The sequence below is a fragment of the Sturnira hondurensis genome, unplaced genomic scaffold (assembly GCF_014824575.4).
Source record: "Sturnira hondurensis isolate 20B ecotype Veracruz unplaced genomic scaffold, ASM1482457v3 Scaffold0016663, whole genome shotgun sequence".
Lineage (NCBI taxonomy): Eukaryota > Metazoa > Chordata > Mammalia > Chiroptera > Phyllostomidae > Sturnira > Sturnira hondurensis.
Genome location: NW_028089294.1, coordinates 11222756 through 11240940, shown reverse-complemented (window position 1 = coordinate 11240940; position 18185 = coordinate 11222756). Strand labels below are relative to the sequence as shown.

At 43.5% G+C, this 18185-nt stretch overlaps 1 protein-coding gene across 2 annotated transcripts in view; it reads left to right on the top strand.

Annotated features, from left to right (window-relative positions):
- TTC27 (tetratricopeptide repeat domain 27) overlaps positions 1 to 18185 on the top strand; it is a 136067-nt gene that overhangs the window by 92282 nt on the left and 25600 nt on the right. Inside the window, exons 13-15 of one of the 2 annotated variants that reach the window (XM_037066609.1) lie at positions 344 to 550; positions 12354 to 12452; positions 16461 to 16513. In XM_037066609.1, coding sequence (XP_036922504.1) covers positions 344 to 550; positions 12354 to 12452; positions 16461 to 16513 — 359 coding nt within the window. Of the gene's footprint in view, positions 1 to 343; positions 572 to 12353; positions 12453 to 16460; positions 16514 to 18185 lie in introns of both variants that reach the window. The other variant, XM_037066608.1, reaches the window with a different exon arrangement.

The window sequence follows — 18185 nt, the reverse complement described above, 5'->3', positions numbered from 1 at the left end:
AAAAGGCAACCATACATTGGTGTTTCTCTCCCTTGCTCCTTCCCCTCTAAAAATAAATAAGTAAATAAAATCTTTAAAAAAATAAAAAAAAATAAAATTAAAAAAATAAATAGCAATTTCAGCCCTGGCTGGTGTAGCTCAGTGGATTGAGCGAACCAAAAGATCGTGGTTCGGTTCCCAGTCAGTGCACATGCCTGGGTTGCAAGCCAGTTCCCAGCAGGGGACACATGAGAGGCAACCATACATTGATATTTCTCTCTCTCTCCTTCCCTTCCCCTCTAGAGATAAATAAATAAAAGTGTTTAAAAAATAGCAATTTCATTCTTTCTGTTGTTATTTCTAGGCAGAGGAAGTCCTTAGGCAAGAGCTGGAGAAAAAAGAAACGCCGAGTTTGTACTGCTTGCTTGGAGACGTCCTCCGCGACCACTCGTGCTACGACAAGGCCTGGGAGCTGTCCGGGCACCGCAGTGCCCGTGCTCAGCGCTCCAAAGGCCTCCTCCACCTGCGGAACAAGGAGTTTAAGGAGTGCGTGGAGTGCTTCGAGCGCTCGGTCAAGATTAATCCCATGCAGGTTAGACAGCTCGTGAAGCCTATCTGCTCTCGGCACTAACATTTTTCTTTGATTTTGATTCTTACTGAACTAGCACCATTTTCTGTCCTAATGGTTGGTGAGAGTGTCCTTGAGAACTGAGAACTTTGGTAAACTTCTTGCTTGTCGCTGAAAGTAGGTGGGTATGGGCATTCTCCTCGTTCACTTTGTGCTGTGTTTCTCTTAGTGACTTTTCTTTTTGTTATTTACTTCTGTTTTTCATCTATAAGGCAAATACAGATATTACAATTAGGTTCCATTTTCAAAAGACATGTTTGGAAGGAAAAGAATCATAAGTAAAATTAGAGACAGTACAGGACTCTACAAGTGATCACTGAAACCAAAAGTGGAAGAAACGCTTTTATGGAAATAGGGTAACGTAGAGCGGGTTGTCGACTGGCGTAGGAGGAGCTGTTTAGCAAGCATTTGCCACGAGCCAGGATCCTCATCAGACACTTGGCCAGTATTTGGACCCAGACAGTGAGTCCACAGCCTGCACTTCTTTTTGTTTTAGTTGTGGCGAAAACCACATCACATAAAATTTTCCGTCTTAACAATTTCTGGGTGCACAGTCCATCCGTGTTACGTATGTTCACATTGCTGTGCCAGTGTCGCCCCACCCGTGTCCCGCAGCCTTTCTCATCTTGCAGAACTGAGCCGTTAAACAGTAACTCCTGCCCTTCTGCCCCCTAGTGGCTGGCAGCCATTCTGCCTGCTGCCTCTGAATTTGACTACTCCCAGTACCTCAGGTGAGTGGAATCACACAGGATATTTGCTTTTGTGATGGCACAGTGTCCATAAGATTCATCCGTGTTGTGCTGTGTGTCAGAATTTCCTTCCTTTTTAAGACTGAATTCCATCGTTGGGTGGACTCCATTTCGTTTATCCATTCATCTGTCAGCAGACACTTGGGTTGCTTCAACCCCTCGGCTACTGTGAAGAGTGCTCCTATGAGCATGCGTATGCAGAAGGGGTCGTTCTGGAACTCGGTAGACTTAGCCCATGTCTTCTACATTGAAAAAAGAGCAGAAGTACAATTTTTTAAATGACAGGTTGAGCTAATTGCTTACTTTCCTCACTCTGAGCAGTGACTACCTTCCAAGTCAGCCGGCTGTAAACAGCCTGGGGAAGAGAATAGGACAGGTGTAAGCACGGAACATCAGCAAAATTGGCAGTTGCTTTGGCAGCCAGGATGCTTAACGTGTACTTCGGACTGGCTTTTGTTGACAGCTTGCTCTGAGTCCGTGGCTCTCGGCCAGTGTGCTTCTGGCCTCTCCTGGCATGGTGAAGAACGAGCCAGCCTGAAACGCCGTAGCACCAAGGTTGCGAAATCCTGCACGAAGTTGATTAGAACTAAACTTTTTTTTAGAAAATAGAACTCTATGTTATTGTGTTATTAAATTTTACTTTAAAATTTCCTTGTACTTTTATGGAAAATTATATCATGTCCTTGCTTATCTTAGTAGCCTCTGCCTGTAACCTAACCACAACTGCCATAAAAGTGGGGAAAATGAATCCCTCCCATAGCCCCCCATGGTCTAAGTTAAGTCAGTGCCAGGCACCTCACAGACTGGAAGTGTTCTCTCGAGCACCGTTTCTTTTCAACATCTGGGCATTAACACTTCCCCCTGCCTCGCTGGCTGTTCCTCCTCAGTCTNTGAGTGGAATCACACAGGATATTTGCTTTTGTGATGGCACAGTGTCCATAAGATTCATCCGTGTTGTGCTGTGTGTCGGAATTTCCTTCCTTTTTAAGACTGAATTCCATCGTTGGGTGGACTCCATTTCGTTTATCCATTCATCTGTCAGCAGACACTTGGGTTGCTTCAACCCCTCGGCTACTGTGCAGAGTGCTCCTATGAGCATGCGTATGCAGAAGGGGTCGTTCTGGAACTCGGTAGACTTAGCCCATGTCTTCTACATTGAAAAAAGAGCAGAAGTACAATTTTTTAAATGACAGGTTAAGCTAATTGCTTACTTTCCTCACTCTGAGCAGTGACTACCTTCCAAGTCAGCCGGCTGTAAACAGCCTGGAGAAGAGAATAGGACAGGTGTAAGCACGGAACATCAGCAAAATTAGCAGTTGCTTTGGCAGCCAGGATGCTTAACGTGTACTTCGGACTGGCTTTTGTTGACAGCTTGCTCTGAGTCCGTGGCTCTCGGCCAGTGTGCTTCTGGCCTCTCCTGGCATGGTGAAGAACGAGCCAGCCTGAAACGTCGTAGCACCAAGGTTGCGAAATCCTGCACTAAGTTGATTAGAACTAAACTTTTTTTTAGAAAATAGAACTCTATGTTATTGTGTTATTAAATTTTACTTTAAAATTTCCTTGTACTTTTATGGAAAATTTTATCATGTCCTTGCTTATCTTAGTAGCCTCTGCCTGTAACCTAACCACAACTGCCATAAAAGTGGGGAAAATGAATCCCTCCCATAGCCCCCCATGGTCTAAGTTAAGTCAGTGCCAGGCACCTCACAGACTGGAAGTGTTCTCTCGAGCACCGTTTCTTTTCAACATCTGGGCATTAACACTTCCCCCTGCCTCGCTGGCTGTTCCTCCTCAGTCTTCTCGGACGGTCCCTAGGTGGGCCCTGGGGCCTGGTCTTCGGGCCTTCACTCTGTCTACATGCACTCCCTTCGTTCATCTAGACCAGAGCTTGTAATAGCATCTTTACATTGACAACTCCCAAAGGTTTATTTTCAGTCCAGCCTTCTCCCAGAACTCTAGACTCCTGTATCCAACTGCCTTTACAGTCTCCACGTTTGTTACTTTACCCTACATTTCTAATACGAAACACTGTCCTCTCCCTTCTAGAAGCTTGCCCTGCCAACATCAGCCCTGTTGGGTGCTAGAGCCCTCCACGCCATCAGTAAACCCCTGCAGAGCTCCCTTCCAAATGCGTCTAGAATCAGACAACTCCTTACCACCTGCCAGCATTCTCATTCAAATCCCAACTCTCTCTCACCTGATTAGTATATTGTCTCCTAACAATATACTAATGCATGGAGGTGATTTAAAATTTTGTTCTGGCAACACGGTGGCCATGGAAGATGCTAGATGTAGGCAGTGTTAGGAGACTGTAGCAAGAGTCTGGCATGACGGTTATCAGCGTGGAAGGAGCATTAGAAAAGGGATGGATGTGAGGGAATTTGCATGGGAGGATTGGACACGGCTTAGTGGCCTCATTATATAATTTTGAATTAATTACTTAGCGAGACAAAAAACGAGTTGTTCAGAGCAGTGCAAACAGATGTTATGTGAGGGTATTTTGCAGTCTGCCGTGTGGATCTGATTCGGGCCGGCTGTAAAGCGTGCCAAAACGCGCGGCATCTGGTGCTGCAGTTGTGCAGAACTGCTGCGAGGGGTGAACTTGAGCACCACAGACCTGTTAGAACTGCGGTCCAAGTTTGAACTGTCTCTGAGGAGGGAGAGCTCCCACGTGCTGCGATCTCTGTTAAGTCCCGGAATGCTAGGAAAACAGAAGAGCTGAGTCTACATCAGTCGACCCTCTTTTCTCACACATGTCTGCAATTAGATTTAATAACAAAATTTAGGCAAAATGAGAGTGATATTTGAATGGCCTTTGTGCACTGTAACAACTTTCTNGATCTGATTCGGGCCGGCTGTAAAGCGTGCCAAAACGCGCGGCATCTGGTGCTGCAGTTGTGCAGAACTGCTGCGAGGGGTGAACTTGAGCACCACAGACCTGTTAGAACTGCGGTCCAAGTTTGAACTGTCTCTGAGGAGGGAGAGCTCCCACGTGCTGCGATCTCTGTTAAGTCCCGGAATGCTAGGAAAACAGAAGAACTGAGTCTACATCAGTCGACCCTCTTTTCTCACACATGTCTGCAATTAGATTTAATAACAAAATTTAGGCAAAATGAGAGTGATATTTGAATGGTCTTTGTGCATTGTAACAACTTTCTGAAATCAAAGTGGTATAAAGACACGAGTGTTGGGGATGGTCTGCAAAACTAAGTGCGTCGTCTTGTGCGTTTGTGAGAGGACCGGAGACGTGTGTGACACTCACTGCATTTGTGCTTTGAGATGCTGGCTGTCACTCACTCACAAATTCACCAGAACAATGTCGGTGACGTGGTATTAGAATTAGATATGACTGAAGAATCGGTTAAAATATATGAAATCCCAAGCTAAATTAAAGTAATATTAATTCTGCAATATAGTGCAAAAATGTGCAAATGTCATAAATGTATAGCTTGACTAATGTTTCTTTCGTTATTTCTAAATGTTCTGATAGTCAGCATTTAAATTTATTTTATTTATTTTATTTTTTTAAAAGATTTTATTTATCCTTAGAGGGGAAGGGAAGGAGAGAGGGAGAGAAATATCAGTGTATGGTTGCCTCTTGTGCATCTCCTGTTGGGAACCAGCCTGCAACCCAGGCATATGCCCTGACTGGGAATCGAACCATGATCCTCTGGTCCACAGGCCCAAGCTCAATCCACTGCGCTACACCAGCCAGGGCTAAATTTTTTTATTTTTAATATACAGTGTTTTTATTTTTCAAAAATAATGTTACTTTTGAAAATAGTTTTCAAATATAATGATCTTATAGAGCCCTGATCCTGTAAAACCAGTTCATTGATCAACAATTTGTTGGCCAATAAATAAGTTCTTTTTTTCCAAAATTTTGCTTTTTTTCAAGATTATTTATTTTTAGACAGAGGGGAAGGGAGGGAGTAAGAGGGAGAGAAACATCGATGTATGGTTGCCTCTCACACACCACCTACTGGGGACCTGGCGGGCAACCCAGGCACGTTCCCTGACTGGGAGTAGAACCAGCAACCCCTTGGTTTGCAGGCCAGCACTCAGCCCACTGAGCTATGCCAGCCTGGGCAATAAGGTCTTTTTTTAATCATATAACTAATTATTTTCAGTGTCTCATTCACCTTAAAAAATGTTGCAGTTCAAACAGTACGTTATGTGGTTGCTGAACTGAGCGTGATCGAGGTCCTTCTGCGTCCCCGGAGTGGATGTGAGAGTGAGTTAGGCTGTGTCAGCCCATGAGCAGAGCGCAGAGTTTCTGTGGGAAGATGATGGGGCGGAGCTAGTCGGTGATGGGTCTTCAGTGCCTTTCTTCATCCTAACCCTCTGGATGTGGAAGTCTGCTGTGGTCTGGAATAAAGTGTGGTGGGTCAGCAGTGGTGTTACGGGAAGTGTAGCTAAGGAACGAGTGTGCTCGAGGGTGACCGGAGGCTGTGGTTGTGAGGATGGAGAGAGGGCACAGGTTGAAGCCTCACTACAAAGGAAAGTTTTCGGGGCCGTATTCACTGAGCTGGCAGGGTGGAGGGCATCCAAGAGGACATTGGTTTTCTCAGTTGTCTTGTCAAAAAGAAAACTGTCCCTATTAATAGCTACAGGAAGCTCAAGGGGAAGGGCAAGGACCTTCTGCAGGGGAAGCCAATGTGATTCTGGATGTGGCCTGTGAGGAGTTGTTGCTGTGTCTAAGCAGAGGGCTGACAGTTCGCTGGTCACAAAGCCTGCAGCCCAGGGTTGCGGGCAGAGCAGAGCCTATGGACCGGGGCTTCTCTGTGGGAGTGAGGGGAAGCCACGCAGGTGCGTGTGTCCTCTGCAGACGGCTGTGCTGGCGGTGGACACCGGCAGAACCCTCACTCTGGGCATCCCCAGCAGCGGGAGGCAGGCAGAAAAGAGCCCGGTGAAGCGGGACTCAAACAAACATGCTCCAGGGTGTTGATCAGAGGGGCAGGGGACAGCAAGGAAGAGACTCATGGGAACTAAAGGACGGTTACTGAAGCTTTGGGATGGTCCAGCACGACAGGGAGTGAGTCTGTGTGAGACCAAGGGATTTCAGAGAAACTGAGGCGGCCCTCCCCAGCCTAGTCTTTCATAAGACCAGACTTGTATGATAGCGTACTCTGTGGTTTTAATTATCCCAAGAGCTTACACTCTTTCTTGATTTGTAGGGGTTAGCTCTATCTTCATTTCAGCGTTTGAAAGAAGAAAACGTTTTTATATGAAATGAGTTACAGAGTTTCTGTTGTGAACTTGTATTCATTTTGGTGAGAAGACTCAAGGAGATTGTACCTTACATTGCAATGGGGAAGACGGAATGAACAAATACAAATAATATGCAGATAAAAAAGAGATTCTTTCCTTTTGTTTCTTCATTTTTCATATTGGTAAGCAATAAAAAATGAAACTTGCGTAACTGCCAAGAAATATGAGCACTGGGATACCATCCGGCCTGTAGCTGTGCCAGAGGGGCCGAGGGGCATCTGCTGCCTGAGACCGGACTCGGAGTCCTAGTGACCCCAAGGGGTCGGGCGTGGGTAACTCACCGCACTTCTCTGGGCTTCGGGTCCCTCACTGAAAAGCGGAGATTATAATCCCTGTCTCTATTTGCTGCTGGGAAAATCAGAACTAAGACATGTCAGATACTTAACATAGTTCCTGGCTCATAGCATGTTCCCAGGCATAGATGTTACACAGTGGGGTTTGTCCACCCTGCCTATTGCAGTGTGGTGGTAATGGTGGTAGAAAATCCTGATTGCCTATTACCTGTGGCCTAAAGGTAGGGGGACAACAGGAGAGTCTCAAATGCAGGTGACACACCAGCACCCACATTAACTCACATTATGAATTCTCTGGAAAGAGTGGGCAAGTACAAGAACCGTGATAACCAAATCTAGGACAGGAATAAGTGGAGGGCATTAAACAATGAATAGCCTGTCTAGTAAAAGAAAAATGTGCATATAAAATTTCATTGATCCTTTAGTTGAAAGGGAGACACTGACATAGAGGAATGTATTCCTTCAGAGAGAGAGAAAAGCTGGCAGGTTAAGACTTGTGTTTTCTTTGGGAAAAGAAGTTAGGACTTAGTAAATGAGAAATTTGGTTGCAGAAGAGTTGGTGGTAGACAGTTCCTAAAAAGATGGGTACCATGCATCACTTTAGGAGAAACTGCTACCAAAGGACATTGCCGTCACCCTTGGGTTGGGCATGGGTCATTTCCTGTTTGATGAAACCACATTCAGCAACTTGTCTGCATTCGGGGCCGTGGGAACGAGTCAAGAATTAGAAAGGAGGGAGTGGAGCGTGCGTGTGTCGTTAGGATCCCTTTAAAACATTAAACTCTGTTACATGTGACATCGGGAAAATTCAGAGTCACTCTCATAGGGAAAATCAGCAAAAAGTGTGAAGAAACTGACTGTTCAATCTGCAGGAACCATAAAGGAGGAGGGCGATTTGAGTAGTCGGGACACGGTGTGTTTAAGAAAGGAAATTGGAACGTACAACAGGTGTCACCAATTGCAGATGTGTTTTAAAGACTCTTGTAAAAATGAACTTTTTAATTATAAAACTAATCATCATGTAGTGGTGCTTAGTCTTTGTTAGCCCTCCGAGTTCCAAACTTTAATTTCATCTTAATTATCAAGTTTTAATAAGTGTTACATCCACTCTCTTCATCATACAATTATGAGGTTTAAAAAGTATTGTACTCACTGTTTTCATCACACATGAAGCCCCTGTGTGGCTTTAGGCGAATTACTTCCTGTCTATGCCTCTTTTCCCTTTTGGCCCCTTTTAATTGATTTCTAATTGAATGGATTCCTTCTAGCTCCTCAAACCTGCTGATTCCAATACTGTTCTATTTATATGACCTGTGTACTTGCTCTGCCACTAGATGGCACTGAGGTACCTTTTAACCCGGTCACCCCAGGGTTTTCAGAGTCTGGGGTCTAATGGAGCCTTGGAATTCTTGCTTTTGCCAGCCCCTGTTAAACCAGCAGGCACTGAGACTCAGGTTGAGTGACATGGCCGGCGTTGTGCAGTCACTCAGGGCCTCCTGGACCCCAGGACTCCATCTTTCCAGTTCACTGCTTCTCTAGGAAAATGTAAGAGGGATGTTCAAAGGGAGACCATATTCTGCCTCAACCATTCCTGTTTGTTAATTATTTTTAAAATAATTTAAAATCATTCTATAAGTATATATCATTACATTCAAAATAAGTAGTCGGTGCCCTGGCCAGGTAGCTCAGTGGGTTGGAGTATTGTCCTGATACACCAAGTTTGCGGGTTCAATCCCTGGTCAGGGCACGTACAAGAGTCAACCAATGACTGCATAAATACGTGGAACAACAAACCAATGTTTCTCTCTCCCCTAGCCCTCCATCCTCTCTCTCTTAAAAAAATAAATCCATAAAAATGTAATTAGTTGTCCTGCTTTTGTGTTTTGTATTGGTTCCCTCAGGAAAAAAGCTAGAGCGTCAGCTCGTAAAGATTATCGCCCCACCTTTGCAACTAGCTGGCCTTCCTAATTGCCCTGGAAATAAGCCCTGCAGAAATCTCAACCAGAGCCTCTATCAGGTGATTCTTTCTTCAGTCTTGCCCAGTCCCTTTGATAAGAGGTTGCCTTCCAGCTTTCTTCCAACTAAACGTGGCCATCCACTCTTCTGTCTCATCTTTGTCCACTTGCCTACTGGAGACAGCTTTGGGCGGGGTGATCTTCTTGGTTTTCCAGCACCCGTTCACTGCCCCCCCCAACCCGCGCATTCATTGATGACAAGGATGGTATTGTCATAGGCTGTGCTGGGCAGAGCGGTGCAGTGCAAGGCAGTGTGGCCACGTGGAGAACACGAGGACTGGGGAGTCACACCGCTGGGGCAAATCTTTCTTCTCCTCCCCTGCTGACTGACTGTGACAAGTCCTCACCTCTCCATGGAGGGAAAGAGTTACTGCCTCGACACGCTGCTGTGAGGAGTAAATGGGGCAGGGTGTGGAAAGCTCTGGTAACAGGGCCTAACACACATGGTCGGTGCTTGTTGTTCCGGTTGCTGTTGTTGTGAAAGGTAGGAGCCCACGGGAGGGTCTCGGCCAGAAGAGCTAGTTTTTGTTGTTGTTGTTGTTGTTTTACCTGTTTTGTTGCTGTTGTTGCCAGGGGAGGGAGGGACGCAGGGGATGCCCGGGTCTCGGTCCTTGATTTGGGCGGGTCGGGTAGGGCAGGGCGGCCCAGGGTGGTGCTCACCGGCGGCGGGCGGCCTGCAGCAGCGGAGCACTGGAGATGCGGCTGCTCGAGTTGGGATGCGTTGCCAGTGTTGGAAACACGTCAGCCTTCAAAGGTGAAAAAATGTATGTAGTGTGAACAAATGAGTGTAAAATATCTCAACGATTGTGTATATTGATAACACGTTGAAATGATAATGTTTTGGATAGGGAGAGTGGAAGAAAATGTTAACTGAAATAAACCTCACCCACTTGTTTTCACTTTTTAGATGTGGCCACCGCATAATGCAGCGAGGCGAGCGCGCCTTTGTGTCTGGCAGCACCGCCCGGGAGGGAGGGGTCTTGGCCGAGCACAGCTCTGATTTGGGGAATCACGTCGGAGGGTTTTTTGAGGTTTCTTTTGACTTTTTCTCTTTGGTGATGCTCTCTTCTTAAAAGCATGGCCATCTGAAATCAAGGTATCAGTCAGTATTCAAAATAATAGTTTAAGGTAGAAAAGTAAAAGGACCAAATATTCTCCTCAGTCCCCCAGACTGAGGCCTTCAATTGAGAAGCCAGTTACGAACGCGTTATTTATGGTTTAGCGGGTCAGCCACCAGCAAGAAGACCCTGGAGTTTGTTTTAAAGCCACTTTATGATTCCAAAGAATAGGGGGTGCAAAAGTCATCTCTCATTAGAGTTTCGTGTTATCAATCCTAGATGAAAATTCTCTAGCAACTAACTAGTGATGCTAGAATTTTTCTTCAAATGCAAATTATTAAAACAACAATGCGAATGACCAAGAATTAAAAGAGAACCTTAATATGTATTATCTTCCTGATTTTCATTACATTCGTTTTAATTTTAAGCCAAAACATCAGCTTGTTTAAAAAACTTGAAGCTGAGTAGTAGCCTCATTACCAGCCATAACATACAGATCTATAAGATAATTGCTAATTTTAAATATCTGTAACATTTTCCTTTTCAGGTGGACTGAAAAATCAGGCTCTTTACTTACATAGTGAATTTACATTCGTGGTTTTTTATAATGACACGTGTGAAATCGTTTTCTGGGGGATTTGTTCTTTGCTGATGCAGAAAGCAGGGAGGGCACGTGCATTTTGAAAACTTTGAGGGCATTTCTCATTGTTTTTTGACTTATTCCCAGAATGAGGTATCCCCTTGTTCCAAATAAACTTGCTACCATAATTCATTGGATAAAAGATGTCATCAGTTGTAAGAGGCACATTTAAGTGCCACCTTGATGCTGCCAGTAAAACTCTGACAAGCTATTGCTCATTAAGATGCCTCTGTTTCAAAGATGTTAAATGGTGAAAGGGAAGTGTACCTTATAACTGGTGAAACACACAGATTTTGAAACTTTCAACTGGGTTAGGAGTTAGAGATCTTGTTTTGTGTATTGTTTTGTAAGTCAGCATCAGATTTCAGGCCCTCTCAGACTGTGTCATATTCAGTGAGTGTGGTTTGGTGCATTGTAGCTCTTTTCACTTGCTTGATTGGGTAAATAACCAGATGAAAGCAAAGTGGAATGAGCTCATTTTTAAGTTTCTGGAAGTCCCTTGATTTAAAAAGTGTATTCTAACTTTGTTTCAGCCTGGTACCTCTTCTACTCCTCCCTCCCACCAGACCAGGGCCCACCCTTTTCCGCTGTCACCTGTCCCTCTTAACGAAGTGTTCTTCATCAAACCCCCCCCCCCCAGGGCAGTGATTTATGGCCTCTCATGAATTCCAGACAAAGTGTTATAAACTGCCCAAGGATGTTTGCTTTCTAAGCTTTATCTCTAATTACCAGGGGAAAATCTTTATCTGCTTAAAGAACTTTCAGGCCTCAACTAGCCATATGGAACAAGTTTTGTGGGCCTTGCTGGGGTGGGAGGATGTGGGGGAGCCTCCTGCTCCGCCTCTGTGGACTGCCCGGGACAGACAACCGAGCCCCTCACTTCCTTTCCCACCCTGCAGCGCGGACCACGGCCTTTGTGCTGGGAGTCAGAGAGAAGGCCCACGCGTTCTGCTGTGGCCGGCTGTATCTGAAAGGAAAGCCACCCTGACTGTAATGACTGCATTTCTGACTAATCTCATTGAATTTTTATCAGGCTTATCTTCCTTTTGATAGAGGCTATTGAATTTTAAGGAAATCCTGTGAAGTAAAGATTTTTTTGTAATGTCAATGGCTACTTGCTAAGGCACTGCTTTCCTAAATCTCTGTTTGCAGATCTTACTGACTCAGTCAGGCTTTCCAGGCTGAGATACTGGGGGCCCTCTTTTTCTGAGTGGCTCTCAGGCCTGCCTGGGCGGAGATTCGCCCCGCGCAGTCTGACTCTCTGAGGGCAGACCGCAAGGCTGCTGCGGTCTTTGAGGTGAAAACAAGTTTTTCTCCCGTTGGTAATACACACTCGCCAGTTGTGAATCTACTGATATTTTGTACACTTTTTACATACTTGATGCTCAGTAAAAATGCTAGATTAATCTCAGACTTAGAGTTTCAGGGATTACATACATCTTATTCATTTCATTCATGGAGTTTGCTCAGCAAAAGATGTGTAGTGATATTGCAAATGTGTTCAGCATTATATCAGCTTTGAAAATTATATGGAAAGAGTCATCTCCATTTGGTAAATTTCTGTATATTTACATTCCTTATAAAATGTAAGGCCAATATTTCATGTATAGCTCTGCATTTTTTACAGTAGTGTTTGTTGATAGTACCTTAAATAATGTTCAGATTACATTCCATAAATGTCTCTGTGTTTGAATGATGGACTGACTGTTGGTCTTTGCAGCTCGGGGTGTGGTTTTCTCTCGGCTGTGCGCACTTGGCCTTGGAAGACTATGGAGGCTCTGCGAAGGCGTTTCAGCGTTGCGTAACTCTAGAGCCGGATGTAAGTTTGTCTGGTCTTCTTTGCTTGTTACAGCTCTACTTCGGTGTTCTCTAAGTTACTCGAATTGTACTGTAGTTCAAAACAGAGATTCCTGTGGATGTACAGAGGGTAGATATCATGTGTTTTCATCACAGTGAAAAAAAAAGAAGGCCCCCAAATTCATTTTTTCTATTATTTTATGTTTAAAAAAGAACAGCAGATCATTTTATATTGGAGGAAAGTATATATTTGACAGACGTATATATTTGTCACACCTTAAGGTATTTGATTTATAAATCTAGAAATAAATTTCTTCTCAAAATAGCAAAATTATTGATAGTTTCACTTAGAAAATAATTTTGATATAACAGCTTTTTAGTTAAAACCATACTTTGCTGAAGTATACATTTAAGTACCACATATATTTCATCATTCACTAACATGTGCTGGCTGTATTTATTAGAAAGTACTTTTAGGTTATAGTCTTTTAATATTTAACAGCTTTACTGAGACGGTAAATAATTCACATACCTATAGTTCATCCATTTAAAATGTACAATTCAATGATTTTTTTCATATATTCAAAATTATGCAGCCTTCACCACAATTTTAGAGTGTCTTTAATATTACAAAAGGAAAACCTCTGTACCCCTGGTTAGTTGCACCCCACCCCCCCCAGTGGGGTCGCGCACATCGTGGTCTTTCGTGACTGACTTCTCTCGCTCAGATAAATGTTTTCCTAGTTCATCCCTGTTGCTGTATCAGTACTTCATTCTTTTTTAGGGCCAAGCAGTATTCCCCTGTGGGGGCGTATCATGTTATTTCTCCGTTTATCAGCTGGTGGCTGTTTGGACTATGTCCACCTTTTGGCTATTAAGAATTATGCTGTGGTGCACATTCATTTACATATTTTTGTGTGGACAAATGTTTCTCTTTCTCTTGGGTATTTACCTAGTAGAGGAGTCAAATGTTAGCTCTGTGTCAAAAATTTTGAGCAAATGCCAGACAGTATATTTCTTCCTAAAGCACTGTTTTATTTTTTGATTATTTTAAATTATATTTTGATTATGCTATTATAGTTGTCCCAATTTTTTTTGCTTTTTCTCCTTTTACCCAGTAACTACCCCCGCCCCAGGCTATCCCTACAACATTATTCGTGTCCATGGGTCGTGCGTGTAAGTTCTGTGGCTACTCCACTTCCTCTACTGTACTTTACACCCCTATGGCTATTCTCTAAATACCTATTTGTACTCGATAGTCCCCTTCCCTCCTCACCCATTCCCCTGCGTTTCCCTCCCAACTGGCATCCATCAAAATGCTCTCCACATCCATAATTCTGTCACTGTTCTTGTTTGCTTAGTTTGTTTTCTAGATTTAATTGTTGATAGATATGTATATATTGCCATTTTATTGTTCATAGTTGTGATCTTTTATTTTAAAAAGGCCCTTTAACATTTCATATAATAATGGTTTGGTGATGATAAACTCCTTTAGCTTTTTTTCTTGTCTGGGAAGCTCTTTATCTACTCTTTGATTCTAAATGATACTTTTGCTGGTAAAGCAATCTTGGCTGTAGGTCCCTCTTTTCATGACTTTGAGTATTTCTTGCAAATCCCTTCTAGCTTGCAAAGTTTCTTTTGAGAAATCAGCTGACAGTCTTATGAGAACTCCCCTGTAGGAAACTAACTGGTTTTTTCTTGCTGCTTTTAAGGTCCTCTCTTTATCTCTAACCTTTAGCATTTTAATTATGATGTGTCTTGGAGTGGGCCTCTGCATCCATCTTGTTTGGGGGGCTCTGTGCTTCCTGGACCTGCATGTCTATGACTTTTACCAAATTAGGGAAGCTTTCTTTCAGATATTTGAAATGTTTTCTATATTTTTTCAAATAGATTTCTAATTTCTTGTTTTTTCTTCCCTGGCACCCCTATGATACGAATGTTTGACTACTTCAAGTTGTCCTAGAGGCTGCTTACACTATCCTCATTTTTTTGTATTCTTTTTTCTTCTTGTTATTCTGGTTGGTTACTTTTTGCTTGCATGTATTCCAAATCATCAGTTTGATTCTCGACTTAATCCACTCTACTGTTGTTTCCCTATAAATTGTTCTTCATTTCAATTAGTGTGTCCTTTGTCTCTGACTGGGTCTTTTTTATTCTGCTGAGGTCCTCACTAAATTCCTTGAGCATGCTTATAAACAGTGCTTTGAATTCTGCATCTGATAGATTGCTTACCTCCATTCTGTTTATCTCTTTTTCTAGAGTTTTGATCTGCTCTTTCATATGGGCCATGTATCTTTGTCTCCTTGTTTTGGCAGCCTCCCTGTGTTTGTTTCTCTGTAATAGGTAGAGCTGCTTTGATTCCATGTCTTGGTTGTCTGGCTTAATGTAGTAGGTGTCCTGTAGGGTCAGTGGCACAGCCTCCCCCTATCACCCAAGCTGGGTACTTGAGGTGTATCCTTCATGTGGGCTGTGTACACCTTTCTTTTGTAGTTGAGCCTTGGTTGCTGTTTGCAGGTCAATTGGAGGGATTTACCCAGGCCAGTAGCAGGGACTGGCTGTGACCACTGGCCACTAACCTCTACCCTCCATGGAAAATCAGCTGTGTAGGGGCAGGGTGGTGGTGCTCTGATGTGGTCTGTAGCTGTCCACTGGGTGCACAGGCTCTGGGGTCTCCCAGGTGGTGTAGGCCAAGGTCATTTCTCACCTGTGTTCTGCCTGGGACCACCCTGCCTGAGTTATAGAGCAGTCTGAGTTGGCTACTACTTGTTCTGGGCTTGGAGGTTCCCAGTCAAAGCCAAGCTATGAACCTAGACTGGCTGCTGCTAATACGGGGCCTGGGGCCACTTAGCAAGAGGTATGGGGGTTGGGAGCTCACTGAGGGCCAGCTGAAACTTGTTTGATAGGATTTATGAAGTTGTGAAGCATGAGCTAAGGCCAGCCATTCATATGGAAAAGTCACTGTTAACAGCTTGGGTGGGCAAAAGTTGGAAGAGGGAGTCTCAGAGGATTTCACAGCAGGGCAAACAGTATTAACCAAGGTGATGGAGTCTCAGATATGGCATCTGCCTGCTGGCTCCGTGGCGCTGTTGGGGGAGGGTTCAGAAAGAGGACAGTGGCCTCTGTCTGCCTATCTGTCTGGGAGAAAGCTGTCCCCCAGCTCCTTCCCAATGCCAGACCCTTCGTGTCCTCCCTGTGTGCCACCTGTGCCTTTCAAGCTGCAACTCGGGTGCTGGAGCTCAGAGGGGGTGAGTCTGAGTAAGTCCATGTGTGGGCTCTTTAAGGGAACTGCTTGGGACTGTTGCCCAACTTCTCAAAGGCACTTGTTTCCTAAGTGTTGTCCAGTTTGTAGCTTTTTATGGCAGTGAGATGACTCTGGTCCTAACTGTGCTATGTCTGCAAGCAGAGGTCCACCGCCACTTAATTTTTAGATCACGTGTATGGAACTTGAGAATTGTGTGCCTGTATTTTATAAAAAGCAGAACAAAGGAACAAACATTCATGTTGTTCTTATTAGAATCAACATTTACATAAAAGTTTTCGTTTAATTTTGTCATTGCATAGAGGCATAGGGAGAAGTATGTTTGATGAAATACTTAGTATTGCCACTGGAGCACGCATGCTCCTTTACTGTGTCTGATGAAGGATGGTGGTAAAATAGCAGAGCCTTGGAGATAGGAGAAACATTCTGCATTGCCTTGGGTTTGCAATAAATCCCTATATTGTATAATTATGTTGTAAATTTTCACACTCTTTTGTAAACCTAAATTTGGAAATAAAATCCTAACTAAATTCCAAATTAGTGTTCTGACAGTTATGCCAATTTGTTGATTATTTTTGTGACTTTTTCATCTTAAACTATAAAAGTTACATTTAATTTATTTAATTTTTTTCATACACCTTTGGGTGTACCTTGGTGAAGGTCATGATTGTACGGAGCACATCTTAGGCTAGGAAAATATGTTATGTTTTTGGTTGTAGCAATTATTTTACCTAAGTGAGAATAGTCTAACTGGGTTCTCTGTCATTTCAGAATGCTGAAGCTTGGAACAATTTATCAACATCCTATATCCGATTAAAACAAAAGTAAGTGCAAAAACTTTGCTTCCAAAATAAATGAAGGAGATCTTCTTCAACTGAATAGTAACACATTGTGCCTTATAACCATTTGACTTTCAAATGTAGTTTATCTCTTGAAAATATTTAATATGTGATAAAATAAGAAATATTATTTGAAATCTTTATATGCTACTGAAGTTTTGCATCCTAAATTTCATTACATGATGAAAGCAAGCATGCCTTTTAGGTGGTCAACTCAACTGATAGATTCTTACTGATTGTTTGTGGTGAACTACACATTATTGAAAAACAGAAATATGAATCAGTGTCTTTGGGGACTGTAGGCTTAAAAAATAAAATATGCCATATTATTTAAAAATTAACAATATTGGTAGTGTGTTGTAAATATTCAGTGAGAAGTGCAAAGAGGGCTGTAAAAATAGCGGGTGAAGTTGTGGAGCACTCGGTCGGTACCAGACGTCTCAGGAGAGAGGGGTGGACGACCCTGGTTCGGAAACACTTCTGAGAAAATGCTGGGATCAAGCTCACCTTTGAAGAATGGGTAGAGGCACAGAGGAGACCCTTCCAGGCGAGGGGAATGGGATCAGATGCAGAGTGACAGGAGTGAGTGGAACAGCTTAGGAAATGGGAAGTGGAAGAATCCAGCCCTAGACTGGAGTGAGATCTGCAGTGAGTGGTGAGGTTTGGAAAGGTCGTTTGAGGTCACACTGCAGTAAGCTCTGGTTATCTGACTAACAAGTTGAGACTACTCTGTTGGAAACAGGAAGCCAGGATTTCAGGGGGAATAATTTCATGAAGAAAAAAGCTTTGGGGGAAGATTTGTCTGGTGGCAGTGTGTGAGGCAGACTGGAGAGGAAACGGGGCTGGGAAACCAGTTACCGGACAGCTGTTGTAACAATCCAGGCAGGAGATAACTAGACTGGAAAAAGAAGGGGCAGATGCCGGTTTATAAAGGGGACGGCCAGATGGGCCTGCTGACTGGCCACAGAAAGCGAAGGACAGGGCAGAGACAAGGGTTGCTGTTACCACGGTTTTAATGAAGCAGTTAAAGGATGGATATATTTTTCTTTCATTTGTCCTTATTTTCAAATTTAATTTAATTTTTCTTTGTGGATTCACGAGACACTTCTAAAGATAACATTAAATCCCCTTTGCGTTGAGATCAGGAAAGGCTTCTGCTGCCCTTGGATGACAGTCTACAAAAATAAAGTACTGTTTGTTCTACCATTTTCTTCAGAAAATAATATTACGTTCTTGATTGCAACTGATTGTGGCAAAACCCACTAGCGACCCTTTTGATCGAAAGCAAGAACGAGGCACATTCCCGTCATTGTTGGAGAATGACGTCAGTGGATTTTTCCAGCGGCCCTGATACTTTTGTGTGTAGTGAGTCTCCAGATACCCAGCCTTGTCCTCCAGCCCAGTAATCCTAAGAATTCTGCTTTCTCTCTTAGGAAATTGTACACGTTGTGCCTCAACTTCTTTTTGATGCTTCCTTGTCTTCATGCAGCTCCGTGAATAGGTTTCTATGTAAAAGGGGGTTGTGAGGTCAGAGGTAAATCACTCCTTTATTCCTAGCTCTTTTCTCTCTCCTTTCTCTGCTGCAGTTTGGGACACAGAACTGGGGGAAATTATTAGCGCACCTTTCAGAGGAATTCTGTTCATGCCCTAAAGTGAC